A 19,543-nucleotide genomic window follows, 5' to 3' on the forward strand; every position below is an offset into this window, starting at 1 on the left:
AGCACAACTGGACTGATGAACTCACTGCCAGGGGATGTCCTTGAGGCCGGAAGCCTAGCCAGGCTGCCCTTGTGGCTAGGGCGTTGCCCAGGCTCCGGCGTGGCCCGGGGCCAGTCAGGCTGTCGGGGCGCTGAGGGGGCTGCAGGGCGACACCCGACTGAAAGCAGCAGCGGAGCGGGGTACCCGGGGGCACCTCAGCTCACGCCAGCCGCCGGGCCGGCCCCCCCGCGGCACCTGTCACCGTGCGCACAACGCACCCGCCAGCCCCACGGCCCCGCCCATGGGGCGCCCCCACAGCAGCTGCCGTTACCTCAGCCTTGGCGCCAGGCGCGCGGACGGCACGTGGGACAGGCCAAGCCCCACCCCCTCCCCGGCCGCGTCCCAATCAGGGCCCTGCGCGTGCCCGCTCGCCCGCCGCGTGGGCTAGGAGGCCCGCGCGCTCCCGCCGGCCCACCCCTCCGCACGCGCCTCGGCCCCCCTCCTGCCTTCCCTAGCCGCAGTCGCCAGACATCGAAGAACTAGGTGAGGGGGCGGTAGTAGCTCGCGGCGCGTGACGGGCTTGCCGCTCGGCCAATCCTAGCGCGCCCCTCCAGCAGCCCGGCCAATCGCCGCCCGGGAGCGGTTGCCTGGCTGCCGGTGCCGGAGCAGGGAGCGGCGCGGAACGTCGCCGGTGCTGCTGCTGCTGCTGTCCGCGGCCGAGCGACCCCTCCCCGTTGTGTGTGCGCCGCCGGGCCCAGCCTGCCGCCGCCATGTCGTCGCCGTCGTCGTCCGGGGAGCAGTACGAGGAGGAGGAGGACGGCGCCTACGAGAGCCAGGCCAAGCGCCTCAAGCCCAGCGCCGCCGCCGAGGAGGGCGAGATCGAGTACGGCGGCGCCGAGGAAGGCGAGAGCCGCCGGGAGAAAGCGGCGGGCCCCCGCGGAGGGGGCTTCTCGGGCGGGGTGAGAGCCGGGCAGGGTTCCCACTGCCCCCTGAGGAGAGAGGAGGGGAGGGGGCTCTGGGGCCTGGGGTGGGGGGCGGCTGGCTGGCTACGGCCTGGGGGGGGCAGGAGGTGCTGGGGAAGTGCTGATCATTGTGCCCCCCCATCCCCCCCCCCGGGCCGGTGGGGGGGGGCAGGAGGTGCTGGGGAAGTGCTGATCATTGCCCCCCCCACCCATCCCCCCCCCGGGCCTGTGGGGGGGCAGGAGGTGCTGGGGAAGTGCTGATCATTGCCCCCCCCACCCATCCCCCCCCGGGCCTGTGGAGGGGCAGGAGGTGCTGGGGAAGTGCTGATCGTTGCCCCCCCCACCCATCCCCGGGCCTGTGGGGGCAGGCGGGGCTGGGGAAGTGCTGATCATTGCCCCCCCAGCCCCCCCCCGGGCCTGTGGAGGGGCAGGAGGTGCTGGGGAAGTGCTGATCATTGCCCCCCCCATCCATCCCCCCCGGGCCTGTGGAGGGGCAGGAGGTGCTGGGGAAGTGCTGATCATTGCCCCCCCATCCCCCCCGGGCCTGTGGGGGGGCCGGAGGTGCTGGGGCAGTGCTGATCATTGCCCCCCCATTCCCCCCCCCGGGCCTGTGGAGGGGCAGGAGGTGCTGGGGAAGTGCTGATCGTTGCCCCCCCCCACCCATCCCCCCCCGGGCCTGTGGGGGGGCAGGAGGTGCTGGGGAAGTGCTGATCATTGCCCCCCCGGGCCTGTGGAGGGGCAGGAGGTGCTGGGGAAGTGCTGATCATTGCCCCCCCCATCCATCCCCCCCCGGGCCTGTGGAGGGGCAGGAGGTGCTGGGGAAGTGCTGATCATTGCCCCCCCATTCTCCCCCCGGGCCTGTGGGGGGGCAGGAGGTGCTGGGGACGTGCTGATCATTGCCCCCCCATCCCCCCCGGGCCTGTGGGGGGGCAGGAGGTGCTGGGGAAGTGCTGATCATTGCCCCCCCATCCCCCCCGGGCCTGTGGAGGGGCAGGAGGTGCTGGGGAAGTGCTGATCATTGCCCCCCCCACCCATCCCCCCCCCGGGCCTGTGCGGGGGCAGGAGGTGCTGGGGAAGTGCTGATCGTTGCCCCCCCCCCCCCCCCCCCCCGGGCCTGTGGGGGGGCAGGAGGTGCTGGGGAAGTGCTGATCATTGCCCCCTCATCCCCCCCGGGCCTGTGGGGGGGCAGGAGGTGCTGGGGAAGTGCTGATCATTGCCCCTCATCCCCCGGGCCTGTGGGGGGGCAGGAGGTGCTGGGGAAGTGCTGATCATTGCCCCGGGCCTGTGGGGGGGCAGGAGGTGCTGGGGAAGTGCTGATCATTGCCCCCATCCATCCCCGGGCCTGTGGAGGGGCAGGAGGTGCTGGGGAAGTGCTGATCATTGCCCCCATTCTCCCCGGGCCTGTGGGGGCAGGAGGTGCTGGGGAAGTGCTGATCATTGCCCCCATCCCCGGGCCTGTGGGGGGGCAGGAGGTGCTGGGGACGTGCTGATCATTGCCCCCATCCCCCGGGCCTGTGGAGGGGCAGGAGGTGCTGGGGAAGTGCTGATCATTGCCCCCCCATCCCCCCTGGGCCTGTGGGGGGGCAGGAGGTGCTGGGGAAGTGCTGATCATTGCCCCCCCCATCCATCCCCCCCCCCCGGGCCGGTGGGGGGGCGGGGGGTGCTGGGGAAGTGCTGATCATTGCCCCCATCCCCTGGGCCTGTGGGGGCAGGAGGTGCTGGGGAAGTGCTGATCATTGCCCCCATCCATCCCCGGGCCGGTGGGGGCAGGAGGTGCTGGGGAAGTGCTGATCATTGCCCCCCCCATCCCCCCCGGGCCTGTGGAGGGGCAGGAGGTGCTGGGGAGGATTGTGGGAGATGGTGACCATCCCCCCCACCACAAGTGAAGGGGCAGGAGGTTTTTCAGGGAGTTGCTGATTTTCCCCCCCCCCACACACACACCTTTTCATGTCTAGGGGCAGGAGGAGATGCTGATTATTTCCACCATGCGGGGGGGAGGAGGAGGAGGAGGGATGATGCTCACTATTCTCCCTTCACCATGATTGCAGAAGGGGGCCAAGCCCTGCTGTAGTCTGTAAGGTGTAGATCAGGGGTAGGCAGCCTATGGCACGTGTTGTGAGCTGGTTTTCAGTGGCATTCACGCTGCCCGGGTCCTGGCCACCGGTCCGGGGGGCTCTGCATTTTAATTTAATTTTGAATGAAGCTTCTTAAACATTTTAGAAACCTTATTTACTTTGCATACAACAATAGTTTAGTTAAATATTATAGCCTTATAAAAAGAGCCCTTCTAAAAACGTTAAAATGTATTGCTGGCAGGCGAAACCTTAAATTAGAGTGAATAAATGAAGACTCGGCACAGCACTTCTGAAAGAAGAACAGGAGTATTTGTGGCACCTTAGAGACTAACAAATTTATTTCAGGAGATATTTATACATACATGTATGTATAAATATGTCCTGTCTCTGTGTTCCATTCTATGCATCCGAAGAAGTTAGCTGTAGCTCACGAAAGCTTATGCTGAAATAAATGTGTTAGTCTCTAAGATGCCACAAGTACTCCTGTTCTTGTTGCGGATACAGACTAACACGACTGCTACTCTGAAAGACTTCTGAAAGTTTGCCGACCTCTGGTGTAGATGGTCTGATTTAGTATTCCTAGGACTTGTGTCTATTTCATGGTGAGCTCTGTTGCCATTTGGGGTATAGCCATCAAAGACCATGTGCCTACTCATTGCTGGCTGTAGCTATAAAAGCCTGGAAGGGGAGAGAAGGTTTTTTACCCTGCTCTCTTACATTTTGTCTGGCAAGTTTGGCAACATATGCATAGATTTAAAAAACAATCTAAATCCTTCTCTTTCAATGCACATGTTTGAGTGAGTGTGGGGTTTATTATCATTCCATTTTCCCCTGGCTCCCATGTGCTTTGTGTACATACTTATCGCTAAATAGTGAAATGAAATCACTATTCTCTGCACCCATTAATATAGGTTAACCCTGCTTTGGTATCTTCTCCACATACCTGTATTGGGTTTGTTAGTTAACTATCTAGTTTATTAATTGGTGTGAAATTTTCTCTGCATCGCTCTTCACGGTTGGAAAAAGGATCAGCTGAGATGGTCATTAATGTTCAGTGGAAAATCTTGAAGTTTGAGAAGCCTTTGGATGTTCATTTGTGTTAAAACAAATTTGTTCTGCATCAGAATGTAGGAAACTGAGTTTAGTGTTGTGATTGTTGTGGGGTTTGTTTTTTTTAGTATTATGAAAGAACTTCTGCTGTTAGTGTCCCTCCATCCAGTAAACTTTCTGATGGAGATGAAAACACTAAATCAATTAGAGAAAAAGTTCCCCAAACAAACTGCGGTATTGCTACACCATTGATGAAAATTAACTCGAGTTCTGTAATTGACTCAGTGACAAGCTTTGACACACAACTAGATGGCATTTCTGTGTTTGGATGCAACACAGTAACTTTTAATGCTGCATCTATACATACAAATATGATGGGGGCTAATTTAGCTACAACTCATCAGGAAAGAGATCTTGGAGTCATCGTGGATAGTTCTCTGAAGACATCCATGCAGTGTGCAGCAACAGTCAAAAAAGCAAACAGGATGTTAGGAATCATTAAAGAAAGGATAGAGAATAAGATGGAGAGTATCTTATTGCCCTTATATAAATCCATGGTACGCTCACCTCTTGAATATTATGTACAAATGTGGTCTCCTCATCTCAAAAAAGATATACTGGCATTAGAAAAGATTCAGAGAAGGGCAACTAAAATGGTTAGGGGTTTGGAACGGGACCCATATGAGGAGAGATTAAAGAGGGCTTTTCAGCTTGGAAAAGAGGAGACTAAGAGGGGATATGATAGAGGTATATAAAATTGAATAAGGAAAAATTATTTACTTGTTCCCACAATATAAGAAGTAGGGGACACCAAACGAAATTAATGGGCAGCAGGTTTAAAACAAATAAAAGGAAGTTCTTCACAGAGCGTACAGTCAACCTGTGGAACTCTTTGCCTGAGGAGGTTGTGAAGGCTAGGACTATAACAGGGTTTAAAAGAGAACTAGATAAATTCATGGAGGCTAAGTCCATTAATGGCTATTAGCCAGGATGGTAAGGAATGGTGTCCCTAGCCTCTGTTTGTCAGAGGGTGGAGATGGATGGCAGGAGAGAGATCACTTGATCATTACCTGTTAGATTCACACCCTCTGGGGCACCTCGCATTGGCCACTGTTGACAGACAGGATACTGGGCTGGATGGACCTTTGGTCTGACCCAGTATGGCCGTTCTTATCTGATAAGTCCAAAATGTTAGGGAATGTTCTAGAGGCATCAATGGACAGAACCCATATTGATTTTGATGAAAACTGGAAAAACCAAAAGTGGGAACTGGGGGATGCATGGAGCCCCTGGCATCTGGTTAGCACACCCATTCGTTAACCCACTTGTGTAACTGTCTAGAGATCAAAGAATTGGTTGATGGGAGCTGTTAACACTTTCCAGCATAATGCCCCATCTCAGCTCTGGTCATCCAGAACAATTTTAAAATGTTGACACCATTAAAGTCTTGCAGGAGGGATAGCTCAGTGGTTTGAGCATTGGCCTGCTAAACCCAGGGTTGTGAGTTCAATCCTTGAGGGGGCCACTTAGGGATCTGGGACAAAATCAGCACTTGGTCCTGATAGTGAAGGCAGGGGGCTGGACTCAATGACCTTTCAAGGTCCCTTACAGTTCTAGGAGATAGGTATATCTCCTATTATTATTTCAGACAGAAAGAAAAAAAATAAGTATGGGGGCAGGGGAATGTTAGAGAGAGTGGGATGGCACATAGAACCCCGGCCATGGGGGCAGTGGCGAACACTAGTATGGTAGGGATACAGCTCCTAGCATGTGGCTGAAGGAGGACTGTGTGGGAGAATACATTGAGCCTCTAGCATCAGGGAAGAGAGGTTTCAGGGAGTCTGAAATAATGGTGATGGGAAGGTGGCACAGCTTAGCTTGTAGTAGGCAATAGAAAAATGCAAGTAGTCCCTGGTTTGTGCAGTGTGCTTGGCCTACAGAAGCAACAGTGTCCAACTCTCTAGAGTATAAACAGGCAAAAAAAGTTGCTTGCTTTCTAACTTTGCTGTTTTTGTCACTTTACCTTTGGGATATTTCCGAAGGAAACAAAAAAGAGACAAGGTGGTGAGTAGAGGAGGGAGTCTGCAGTGCGGAAAATGTGGAGCTTGATGTATTGAGTGGAGTGGTCTGGAGAGGATAATCTGGCTGTAGCGGGGTAAAAAAAAGGGGGAAAGACAGGCGTACAAGGAAGAAGAGAAGAGTGAAGAGGTAAAAAAGCACAGAGAGCTAAAGTGAATACTGAAAGGGAAAATATGGGGGAGAAAGAAAAAAAGTGTAAACAGGTGAGACCAACTGGAAGATGGGAAAAAAAAATAATAGAAACAAATAGCAAATTTTAAAAGATTTATAGAAAATCTGAATTGGATTTTGAAATTGTGAATTGAAGACTAAAGGGGGGGAGACAGTAAAAATACAAGAGGAGACAGATCTAAAACATTATTTAAAGTAGTAATGTGACTCAATGCCCAGGTATTACAGCAATTCGGTGAAGTTGCTTCTGTTGAAATCTTTATATGTGAACCTTGTTTGTGCCTCAAGTGCTGGGTTACATCAGCTCTTGATGCTGCAGTTCTACAGAAGTGCTCTCAGCTTCAGTTATATAGTTATTTTTATTTTACTGGTCTCTTGTTGGAGGAGGGCACGGGGGGGCACATCATGTCTTTATCTACCCACCCAAGGCTGGGTGATAAGACAAGGACCCTATATTTCTAATTTTAAAAAATATTATTAATCATGTCTATTATGGTCGTGCCAAAGGGCCAGCCAACAATGAGGTCCCATTGTACTTGTCATTGTACAGACAAGGAGTAGTAGATGGTTCCTTCCCCAAAGAGCTTACAATTTAAATATACAAGACAGAAGGGTTATAACATACAAGCAGAATGAACAGTGTGATGGTGGCAAATGTCATGCTAGCTCTACTCTTTGTGTGTGTGTGGGGGGGGTTACTTGAGGAGGGGATAAGTTAAGTAGAAAGATGGGGGCGGGCAGGGGAGAAGAGGCTAAGGGGGACAGGTGGGGAGTGAAGTTGAGGCGAAGAGACTGAGGGAGAGTCCAGAAGGAAAGGGTTCAACAAACAGGCAGTCAGCCCAGGGCAAAGAAATCCAGTCAGAACTGTAGAAATACACCAAATAGACAGTGAGTCTACTATCAACTGATGTTCTGGAAATTAAAAGCGAAATTCAGCTATATTTACTGCTGAGTAAAGTTGGTAACACTAATTAATCTAGTCTGCTGGATTTGGTGCAGGATAAGATTGTTGTGCCTGGTGGAACTGGTAGTACCATCCTAGGAGGCAAAGGAGTTGATGCAGAGAGACCTCTGTGTAAAAAGAGAACATTGATAATGATTACAATCTCTACATAAACCCACAAGGCTTTTTTTCAGATGGAGTCAATCTGCAAATGCTGTAAATAACTGCATTTTTATGTTGCTTAACTGCCTTGATATCTGTAGGTCAAGATATGGTGACCACTAGAGCATAGGAACTATAATGGCGATGTCCTGAATAGCTGCGGTATGCGTCATTGACAGCGATGACTGCTTTTTCAGACCATTTGTGTTTCTTTTCTTGTACTGATAGCTATTTAAGGGGGAGGTCACAGGTGCCATAGTACTTTGACAACTGCAGCGCCTTTTACAATAGCTCTGCTATAATCTATGTCTGCTGTTCTGGGTAATCATTACAATGCTTTTTGCACACTTTTATCTTTTGCTTCAGCATATATCATGAATAAGGCTAAGATTTTGTCACGGTTATTTTTAGTAAAAGTCACAGACAGGTCACAGGCAATAAACAAAAATTCATTGAGCCCGTGACCTATCCGTGACTTTATTAAAAAAAATAACCGGGGGCAGGTCTAAATAGGGGGGAGGAATGGAGTCCCATGGTGGGGGAAACTGACAGGCCAAGACCCCCATCTCCAGCAGCTGTAGTGGGGGCTGCAGCCATGGAGAGGCGCACAGCCCCCCTGCTCCAGAGAAGGCCGCAGCTGCAGGACACACAGCTCATGCTGCAGCTTCTGCCAGGCGGCTGGGGCACGCAACCCTGGCTGGAGTTGCAGGGTTGGGGTGCACAGCCCCGGCTATAGCTGCCGGGCAAGGGTGCGGGGTGCCAGCTGCAGTCTCCTCTCCCCCCTTCTCCCCCCTCCCCCCCACCAAAAAACCACAGAGTAGGGGCTGTAGGATCCTGATTCCAGCCATACAGCTTGCTGTTGCAGCAGGGCAGGTGCACAGTCCTGCCTCCAGCCCCTGCTTCAGCTGTCAGCAGCTGAAGTCACAGCGGTCCGGTAAAGTCATGGAATCCGTGACTGCTGTGACCTCCATGAGTAAAATCGTAGCCTTAACCGTGACTCTTCTGTAGGTTTTGTGGCTTCCTGACTTAGGGCTGAACTACACAAAGTTCTTGTACCGCTACAACAGCGGTTCTCAAACTTTTGTACTGGTGACCTCTTTCACATAGCAAGCCTCTATGTGCGACCCCCCCCCTTATAAATTTAAAACACTTTTAAATATATTTAACACCGTTATAAATGCTGGAGGCAAAGCGGGATTTGGGATGGAGGCTGACAGCTCGCAACCCCCATGTAATAACCTCATGACCCTCTGAGGGGTCCTGACCCCCAGTTTGAGAACCCCTGCGTTACAACTATATTGGTTTAATTAAAGCAGCACAACCCTAGTGTGAACACAGTTATAAGAATGGCCATAGTGAGTCAGACCAGTGGTCCATCTAGCCTAGTATCCTGTCTTCCACCAGTGGCTGGTGCCAGATGCTTCAGCAGGAATGAACAGAATAAATTAATTGAGTGATCCATCCCCTGTCACCCAGCTTCTGGCAGTCTCATGGATTTTTAAGGCCAGAAGGGACAATCATGATCATCTAGTCTGACTTCCTGCATATTGCAGGCCCCAGAACCTTGCCCATCCACTCCTGTAATAGACCCATAATCTCTGGCTGAGTTACTGAAGTCCTCAAATCATGTTTTAAAGACTTCAAGTTAAAGAGAATCCACCATTTACTCTAGTTTAAACCTGCAAGTGACCCATGCCCCATGCCGCAGAGGAAGCGAAAAACTGCCAGGGTCTGTGCCAGTCTGACCCAGGAGAAAATTCCTTCCTGACCCCAAATATGGTGGTCACTTGGACTCTAGGCATGTCATCAAGAACCAAGTGCCAGATACTTGGGAAAGAATTCTCTCTAGTAACTCAGAGCCCCCCCTTTCTAGTGTCCCATTGCTGGCTGCTGAGAGTTATTTGCTATTAGCAGTCGCAGATGGGCTACATGCCATTGTAGGCAGCCTCACTATACCATCCTCTCCATAAACTTGTCAAGCTCAGTCTTGAAACCAGTTAGGGTTTTTTGCCCCCACTGTTTCCCTTAAAAGTCTGTTCCAGAACTTCACTCCTCTTATGGCTAGAAAACTTGGGGCTTGGCTACACTCGAAACTCCAAAGCGCTGCCGCGGGACCGCTCCCGCAGCAGCGCTTTGAAGTGCGAGTGTGGTCGTGGCGCCAGCACTGGGAGAGAGCTCTCCCAGCGCTGCAGGTACTTCACCTCCCCGAGGGGATTAGCTTACAGCGCTGGGAGCACGGCTTACACTGGCGCTTTACAGCGCTGTAACTTGCTGCACTTAGGGGGGTGTTTTTTCACACCCCTGAGCGAGAAAGTTGCAGCGCTGTAAAATACAAGTATAGCCAAGGCCTTGGTCTAATTTCAAACCTAAACTTGTTGACGATTAATTTATATCCGTTTATTTTTGTGTTAACATTGGTGCTTAACTTAGATAACTCTTCTCCCTCCCTGGCATCTATCCTTCTGATGTATTTATAGAGAACAATCATATCTCCCCTCAGCTTTTGTTTGGTTAGGCTAAACAAGACACACTCTTTGAATCTCCTCTCATAAGATAGGTTTTCCATTCCTCTGATCATCCTAATAGCCCTTCTCTGCACTTGTTCTAGTTTGAATTCATCTTTCTTAAACATGGCATGGGGGACCAGAACTGCACACAGTATTCCAGATGAGGTCTCACCCATGCCTTGTATAATGGTACTAACACTTCCTGCTCTTTACTGGAAATACCTCACCTGATACATCCTAGGATTGCATTAGCTTTTTTCACAGCTGCATCCATATTGGTGGCTCATAGTCATCCTGTGATCGACCAATACACCCAGGCCTTTTTCCTCCCTTGTCGCTTCCGACTGGTAAGACCCCAGCTTATAGCAAAAATTCCTGTTGTTAGTCCCTAAGTGCATGACCTTGCAATTTGTGCTATTAAATTTCATCGTATTTCTATCACTGTAGTTTTCGTGATTGTCTAGATCTTCTTGTTTGATATTCCGGTCCTCCGTACTAGCACAATTTTTTGTCATCTGCGAATTTTATTAGCACACTTCCACTTTTTGTGCCAACGCCATTAATGAAAATGTTAAATAATATTGGTTCCAAGACCAATCCCCGAGGAACTCCACTAACAACCTCCCTCCAGCCTGACAAGTCACCTTTCAGTGTGACCTGTTGTAATCTCCCCTTTAACCAGTTCCTTATCCACCTTTCAGTGCTCATATTAGTCTCCATCTTCTCCAATTTAACTAATAATTTCCCATGTGGAACTGTATCAAGTGTCTTACTGAAATCCAGATAGATTAGATCTACTGCATTTCCTTTGTCTAAAAGAAATCTTCTCAAAGTGAGATGTCCTGTTGGTTTGGCACAAGCTACCTTTTGTAATACCATGTTGTATTTTATCCTAATTACCATTTACCTCTATGTTCCTCACTACTGTCTCATTCAAAATTTATTCCAAGATCTTGCATACAATTCAGGTCAAAGTAACAGGCCTCTGGTTTCCCTGAACACTTTTTTCCCCCTTTCTTAAAAATAGATATTATATTGGTAATTCTTCAGTCACAGGGTATGACCCCCAAGTTTATGGAGTCATTAAAAAATCTTTGCTACTGGACTTGCAATTTCATGTGCCAGTTCCTTTAATATACTTGGATGCAGATTATCCAGGCCCCCTGATTTGGTCCCATAAAGCTGTTTTAGTAATTTCTACTTCCATATCCTCATTTCCAGTCAGTAGTTTAAGGACACTCGGCATTTATAATGGTGTTAAATTAAAACCACTTTTTTTATACATTTATGGGGTGTGGGAGGGGTTGCACTCAGAGGTTTGCGATGTGAAAGGGGTCACCAGTAAAAAAACAAAAACAAAAAAAAGTTTGAGAACCACTGAGATTCATTCTCTGTTTCTCTCTCTTTATCTATATCTATATAAAAAAAATTGAACTTTTATCCCATAAAGGTTTATATATTAGTATAGCTTATTCTTGTAGATATACATTTATAGCAGTACAAAATTGTTGAGACCAGTCCTTACACACATGGGTGTCATCTTATTGTAATGTATCCTCATCCTGCTTCCCATCACATCCTCGCACATCTGATTGAACAATCACAAGTGGGGCTGAATCAGGAGCCTTCAGGTGGTAGTCCTGTTAGCCTTAAAGGTTGCAAGTCCTGCTAAACACCTCATACACGCAAGAGACTGAGATTTTTGTAACCTCTTTCCCACTCTTTCCACAAGGAACTTCTGCCAGTATTATCCCTGAGCTGCTACAAGTACTGTGACTTTCTGTTCTGTGGGTCCCTCCACATTTTATGCATGGGGATTCTTGAGCATTAGTATGGCATTTATTCCCCCTCCAAACCTTCAGCTCCATCAGCAGGAGGTTGGTCTTCCTGGGTGACACTTGATAAGGGGGAACTTGTGTTTTGGGAGCCACTTGGCTAACCAAAATAGGGATGTCTGCAGGAGGTAGCTTTGGCTGCCCATAGTCATTGTCAGAATGAATGAGGTTGTGACTGGCTGGGTCTCTGTGATACTGCTGGCCTTCTGAGCACACTGATATAATTATGCTTGGCAGAAGTTGATTTTTATTTCTTATAATTTTGACAGATAATGTTGATTATTATTAAGCATTTTATTTTTATCTATTTTTTTAATTTTCACATTTGTGCAAATTTATTAGGTGTAGACAATAATGACAGACATTGAAATTGTAAAAGTTAAAGCTTTATAACCCTTAACACACACATTGCCAACATCTTGTTTAAAATATACAAAGTAAATATCCTTAAATCAAACTTTAAAAAATTCTCGTGGCATTTTTTTCCCTTTGCCTATCTGTAATTTCAATTATCGATGGAAATATTTTTTCATTGATTTCACTGTACACAAAAACCAACATAGTGCTGGTGTGGACAGCGCTTAGATCGCTGTAACTTGCATTGCTCTGGGGGGAGGGAGGGGTTCTTTTTCACACCCCTGAGCGATGCAAGTTAGATCAACTTAAGTGGTAGAGTAAACTTGCCCTGAGATTCCCTCAATATTGAGATGCAACACCTTGAGAGCAGACCCCAGTGATAAGGTTTGTAATGCTAATGGGGACCAATTGGATGATGATTCCGTCAGGCTGTATTTGTCTTTCACTTTTTATAATGAGAACTTGAGCTTACATTTTGCATTTACAACAAGGAGTACTTGTGGCACTTTAGAGACTAACAAATTTATTTGGGCATCAGCTTTCGTGGGCCTGATAAAGTGGGCTTTAACCCATGAAAGCTTATACCCCAAAAAAGTTGTTCGTCTCTGAGGTGCCACAAGTACTCCTCGTTGTTTTTACTGATACAGACTAACACGGCTACCACTCTGAAACCTATCATTTTGCATTTAGTTTACTTTAGCTTTGCTTTTCACTGCTTGCAGGGGATGCCATGTGAAGGCAGTGACATTTACTGTTAATCTAATCCTTCCAAGTTTAGACATAATCTTTGGCAGGAGCCACATCTTGCACACTTGTGGACTGCTTTTAAGTTCATGTGCACATAATTTAGTATAGACGCAGTGATAGTGGAATAAAAGTTCCTTATACCAATTTAGCTTATTTCCTTTCCCGTATGGACAAACTGCATCCACATTAGGTGATTTGTACTGCTTTAACTGTATCAGTATGGTTAAAGTGTTACAGTTTGCGTGTGTAGATAAGTCCAAAGCCTCAGTTGCATATCTGTGTGCCTAACTCTTGAGATACACAGTACTTGTAAATCTGTTCTTAAATATTTATCACCACAGCTTAAACAAATTTAAAAATAAATTCATTAGCATCTCAGGCATTCTTCTTTACTTTGTATTTTTTGTTCTTAGCTTCCAAAACAACAGTTGAGGAAAAGGAATTTATGGTTCCTAACTGTGGTTTGTCGAGCACTTGCAGCCTAAGTGCTGGCTCTCCTTTTTTCTTGCTGCTTCCACAGTGTCCACACAAATAATTTGAACTATTTATACTACTATGCTGGATCCTAAACTGGCTAACCCCTCAGGAAAGAGTTTAATCTCATTATAGGCAGCTTAAGGAAAACTTCAACTCAATGCTAGTGGCTACATGATAAGTGGGGAATAAGAAGTCAGCCTAGCTGCTTTTGCCATTGGCCTGTGCTGTGCAGAAAGAGGAAACAGGTGATGCTCTCCATGACTGGACTGGAACTAGATTTGCTACCAACCAGCAGGAGAGAACAGAATAAAGAACAGAATAAGAGGAAAATAGAAACTACTGTGTATTTCCCTCAACTTCCCACAATCTTTAAACACCTGCAGCTGAAAGCATAATAATCTTCTGTTTAATTTTATAGCTGTTGCTTTAGACCTCAAAGATACTGGATTTAATTAAGGAAGTTGTTGTAGTGATTTATGCAAATATGATTGGTGCTCTTCCCCGCCACAGCCACCACCACTCGTCTTCAAAGAACACGTGTTGCAGTTTAAAACAATATAATCCTGCAAGTATTTACAACAATCTGCAACTAAAATTAAGATTACAAAGTAATTTACTCACTGGCTGTCCAGGGTTTGCAGATTCTGAGGTTGTTCATAAGGATTACAGTGTCAAAGCCATTTGCAGTTTGTAATTGCAGATACTGAGGACTGTAATCTTGGAAATATCACTAACACCTCAAAGATCAGTTGTTCAAAGGGAAGAACTCTGGATTTAAAGAGAAATTACAAATCTTGCTTTTGCAAAAAACTCATGTTCAATGTAGTTACTGCACATTTACAAATAAGTATATAATCCACTGTAAGGAAACCCACATCTATTTTAAACTTGCAGTCAATTTCCTTGAATTTGCAGGCTCAAAAAAAGGTGGTGGGAAGGGAAGATAAGGACTTCTTGAACTATAAGAAAGACAATCTTAGAAGCTAATTTATGCAAAACTTTTTACTAATTGCTTATCCTGAGGGGGCTTGAGGACCCCAGGTCAAGGCATCTACACCGTAGTTGGAAAACATTACACTTTTGCATGGATATATTTCCAGAAAACAGACTTGGTTAAAATTCTATTCTACAGTGTGGCAGGAGTTGACCACAACAGCTGTTTGTGTCACAACTTATTTAGTATGCCTTTAATATCTAATTTTTTCCTGCTAGCTTTGGATCTTTCAATGTCTGTTCCCTCTTCAGTTTATTCATCTTTTCTGTCTTTGGGCTGAAATTTACCATCCTTGTTCTTATCTCAAGGATGCACAGGGAAAGATTAACTAAAAATTACCACCTGAGCTATTCAGTCATGCATAAACATGGTGATTGTACTTAAAGGAAACCAGGATGCTTTTGTGCTAATGACCTGGCATATACAGTTCTTATTGCAGACCATTTGTGAGGGATGGTAGTGAAGGAATTGGTTGAGTAATGAAATTATTTGATAACATTAAGTTCTGAAAATCTTCATTGTGGGAGTTATGCTGTGTCATCGAGACACTGAATCTTCTTAAAGTAGTTAATCACAGAGGTTGTGTACAAATGTCCCCTAGGATCAGAAAACAGGATATAAAATATATAAATATTTGTGAGTTTTTTTAAGTGCTGACTCCTTAGGTATAATTCTGATTAAGTGCTGATGTAGCCCTCAGTGATGTGAGGAAAGTGCATAATCACATAAGATACAGGGCCTGTAGTCAATTAATTGATATTCTTCCTGCATAGTGTGAGAAAATGTTGTTGAAACTCAGATCCTGTCTACAGTAGGAAAATGACCCACAGCAGTTCAGATTTCAGTAATGGATCTTCTCAGTCCCCTTGTCCTCTGCGCATCACCAACAAAAATTGGCTTAAACTAGATTGGAAGAATATAAAAAAAGGTTGTTCAGGCTTATCTGTGCTTGCATCCAAACAATTTTCCTTCCCAGTTGAGGAGAGTATATTCCACAGTAGAAATCTTTTGTAATCTATGGTTCACTTCCTTGTATAGACAAGGTCTTACTAATGCAGGTGACCAAACTTGGAAACTGGGGTCTTGGTTAACTGGTTAATTTTGAAGGGAACCTAGATACCCAACTCAGCAACATGCTTGGTCTGACTCACTTGACTCTTCGTGTGTGTTAGATCTTGTGGATGGATGGAGGCACTTTTGCTGTGGAGAGGTCGGACATCTACTTACATGTGGTTAATTATAGCTGTGTTTTAAGTTCTGGTATAAACTAGAAAAATTTTGTGCTTTTGTTAGGATGTGGGTGGAAGTCATCACAAAGTTTCTATTTCTCCTGTCGTCCATGTCCGAGGACTCTGCGAATCAGTTGTAGAAGCGGACCTTGTGGAGGCTCTTGAAAAATTTGGAACTATATGGTATGTTGACAGTAGTAAAACCATGTCTCTGGTGGCTCAAGGCAGGTTGGGAGCTTTGATGGTAAGATTGCTTTTGAGAACAAAGCTAAATGATCTGCTAGACTTGCAATGGGATCCCTAATCTCAAAATGGCCATTTTTATCAATAATTAAGTCGGTAGCACAGGAATACTGAACTTCTTGGCAATGTCTCTAACTGCAGGCATTGTACTTTCTATACACAAGATGGCTAATCAAATAAAGTCTTGTTATTGTACATTCAACACTGCATGTCTGCAGTCAGACTTTCAATAGTTAACTATAAGAATAGTTATGCTAGAGTTAGAGGTTTCTCGCACTCTGATACTGTGTCAAAGTGTGATCTCTTTTTGCTATTTTCACTTGACCATCCATGGCCTTTTACTAGCTACAATTTAAAAACATTTGTATTGGAAGTAAAATCTTCAGCTAGTTACAGTTCTAGCAGGGCTAGTATATATCATTCATATCAGCTAGTTGTGAACATTACAAGCTTTAGTAGACTAATATTTAACTCTTTATATTCTGAAAACACTACTTGTTGTTTATCTAACTTACTGATAAGTTGTTTAACTTTTTTGTTCAAATGTACTTTATAATTATAGTTACATGACTTGATTTAGGAAATGGAATGAAAGTTACTAACTTATGAAGGGAGATGTCTTACACTAGGGAATTTTTTAAAAAAATTAACATTGTTCCATTTATGACAAGCAATCTTAAGAAAAAGCATATCAGGAGAACTTACTCTGGTTTTTTTTTTCTACTGACCAGCTATGTCATGATGATGCCATTTAAACGCCAGGCTTTAGTGGAATTTGAAAACATAGAAAGTGCCAAGAAGTGTGTGACATTTGCCGCAGATGAGCCAGTGTATATTGCTGGACAACAAGCTTTTTTCAACTATTCTACAAGCAAAAGGATCACTCGGCCAGGGAACACAGATGATCCATCAGGTGGAAACAAAGTTCTCCTATTGTCAATTCAAAATCCTCTCTACCCAATTACAGTGGTATGTTTCTTTAATTTTTTTTTAAAACCTTTCAATTTCACTTCCAGTGTATACCCTTTATTGTTATAATTATGTAATGTATTTACGTGAGTCAGAAGAATTATGGGTATCCATTTAAGCTGTTTGGTATGCAGTCAGTTTTGGTGTATTTTTTGTTACAACAGTGAATTCAAGTGAAGCATGTACATATCAGACTTCTCCAGAGATGCAACTAGTATTCAGGATGCATCCATTTGTATGAAGGTACAGTTTATAAGACCCTGTGCTATATATCCAAAACATTGGTTATGCTTGCAGAAAGTAAAACAATCTGATTTACAGGTTTGACTAATTGGAGTCAGGAGTATATGGCACTCCTTTTTAATGGATTTTTTTCATTGTTAACCTTGCCCTTGTCCCCTAAAACTAGCTGCTTCTTGCTTGTGTGCTCATAAAACTTGCTAGCATTTAATATGCTCTAAGTACATAGAACATTTTTAGTAATATTTGCTTAAGGCAACTATTAATATTCTATCAGAGCAAGTTATTATGAGCAGAAAACAGTCCAACAGAACTCTCTCAATCACAAATATTCTTAATGGCTTAAAAGCTGAATGGCATTCCCCTTGTTATAGCAATACGTTTTGGAATGTCTTTCAGAAAGTATTTAGCAACTTATAATATTTCAAAATCCTGGCCACTGAACCCTTCAGAGATTGCATAATACCTCTGAAGCAAGATAGGATGAGCACAGCTATTACACAGTATCTTTGAAGACTTCTGTTTTGTTAGCTCTGCACTTAACCCTAGCAGGCAATCAACTAAAATCATAAGAATGGCTACACTGGGTCAGATCAATGGTCTATGTAGCCCAGTATCCTGTCTTCTGACAGTGGCCAATGCCAGGGGCTTCAGAAGCAATCATCGAGTGATCCATCGATGATTACTAAAACTTACTTTAAAAGTTACAACTACTTGGACACACATCAGACATATATATTCAAATGTATTCTAAAAAAATCCCACTTTCACTTTATTCCCATTACAGGGCATGAGAACCTGGAGTTTTGACCATGGGTGTTATCTCACTATTTAACTGGCTTATTTTCTAGCCATCAGTTGGTTAGAAACCAAGGCAATAGATTGTCTGGGTTTTGTGGTGTCACAATTTGTCATTGCATAAAACATCCCTCTTTACTTTTGATATTTTGACATGTTGCACATTGCACTAGCCTGGGTACAGCTTCTCATGCAAAGAGCAGTGGAAATACAAGACACCCTCTTATTTGTATTTTTCCACTTTCTGGAGATGAATTTCAAGTCCTTTTCATCATTCATCACTACTATCAAAGGTTGGGGCTGAAAATGGGGCTTTTATAAATTATGAATTAAACTTTGAATGCCATGTGCTATAGCACTACAAAAACATAATTCTTGCAGTCAGAGGCTTTTTCTGCATTCAGTGATAGGACAGGCATGCCACCTGCCAATACTTCGGTTTGGGTGAATACATTTATTATTAGTATTATCACAGTGCCTAGGAGCCCTATGCATGGACCAGGACCCCAGACCCATTGTGCTATGTGTTGTACAAACACAGAACAAAAATATGGTCCATGACCCAAGAGCTTATGATCCAAGTATAAAACAAGAAACTACAGAGTGGGGAGTACAAGGAAACAGTGAATCTGTATTAATCAGCATGATCGGCAGAGGACTCAACACACCAACAGCCTAGCCATGGTCAAGTTTTTTATGAGCATCACATCAGAAGAGAGTTTTGAAGGAGGATAATGAGTTAATTTTGCAGGTGTTTGTAGGGAGCTCCTCCTGGATGTTAGGGGCAGCATGGGAGAAAGCATGAAGGTGCTTGTTTGAAAATTTAACAAGAGGGGCCGATCAGTAATGGAAATTGACATCTTGACAGCAAATGAGATGATAGGGTAGGGATAGACTGTAAAGGGCCTTGAAAGTAAAGGCAAAGCAGTTTATGTTTGATGTGATAGGGAAGAAGGAGCCAGTGGAGGGATGGCACAATCAAAACAATGGCTAGGAAAACCTTTGCAGCAGTATTCTGAAAGGGCTAGGTTGCATTTGTCAAGGCCAGAGAGACGGAGGTTGCAGCTGTCAAGATGAGAGTTTTAGCTGTGCGAATGGATAAGTAAGGCCTTATTTTAGAGATGAAATGCATAAATTGGCATGAATGAGACACAGGCTGGATGTGAGGACCTAGAGAGAAGCCTGTGTTGAACATGAGGCACAGGTTATAGGCCTGAGTGGCAGGCTGGGATAGTAGTGGTGTCCACAGTGATTGAGAAAGGAGGGAGTGGGGAGGGCATTTGTGGGCGGGATTAGGAGCTCAGTATTAGCCATGTTGAGTTTAAACTGATGTCTGAGTCTCCATTAGGAGGTATTAAAAAGTCAGGCTGAGATGAAATTGTAGGCCATAGTTTGCTCACCCCGGCATAGAGAGAGAGGAATTCTCCTTTTGTGGCCTGCGCTATATTCTGGAGTGAAGCCTAATACTTGCGTGAATGCTTCCTTTAGTGAGTCTTCAACTGTTTGTATTGGTGAACCCTTTCACACAGCATGCCTCTGAGTGCGACACCCCCTCCCCCTTATAAATTAAAAACAGGGATTTTTAATTTAATTTAATCTTAATTTAATGTAATGTGGGCGCGGGACTGACAGCTCATGACCTCCAGGTAATAACCTCGTGACCCTCTGTGGGTTCACAACCCCCAGTTTGAGAACCCCTGGTTAAGAGATTATGTATTTTAGCAAT

At 45.5% G+C, this 19,543-nt stretch overlaps 1 protein-coding gene across 2 annotated transcripts in view; it reads left to right on the forward strand.

Moving 5' to 3' along the window:
* The first annotated feature begins 490 nt into the window (after positions 1 to 490).
* The window catches only part of HNRNPLL (heterogeneous nuclear ribonucleoprotein L like), a 40,792-nt gene continuing 21,739 nt past the window's right edge, over positions 491 to 19,543 (forward strand). The window contains exons 1-3 of one of the 2 annotated variants that reach the window (XM_039529495.1): positions 491 to 938; positions 15,632 to 15,750; positions 16,542 to 16,779. In XM_039529495.1, coding sequence (XP_039385429.1) covers positions 750 to 938; positions 15,632 to 15,750; positions 16,542 to 16,779 — 546 coding nt within the window. In that variant the 5' untranslated portion in view covers positions 491 to 749. The remainder of the gene's footprint in view (positions 939 to 15,631; positions 15,751 to 16,541; positions 16,780 to 19,543) is intronic. The other variant, XM_039529496.1, reaches the window with a different exon arrangement.

Source organism: Mauremys reevesii, linkage group 3 (assembly GCF_016161935.1).
Source record: "Mauremys reevesii isolate NIE-2019 linkage group 3, ASM1616193v1, whole genome shotgun sequence".
Lineage (NCBI taxonomy): Eukaryota > Metazoa > Chordata > Testudines > Geoemydidae > Mauremys > Mauremys reevesii.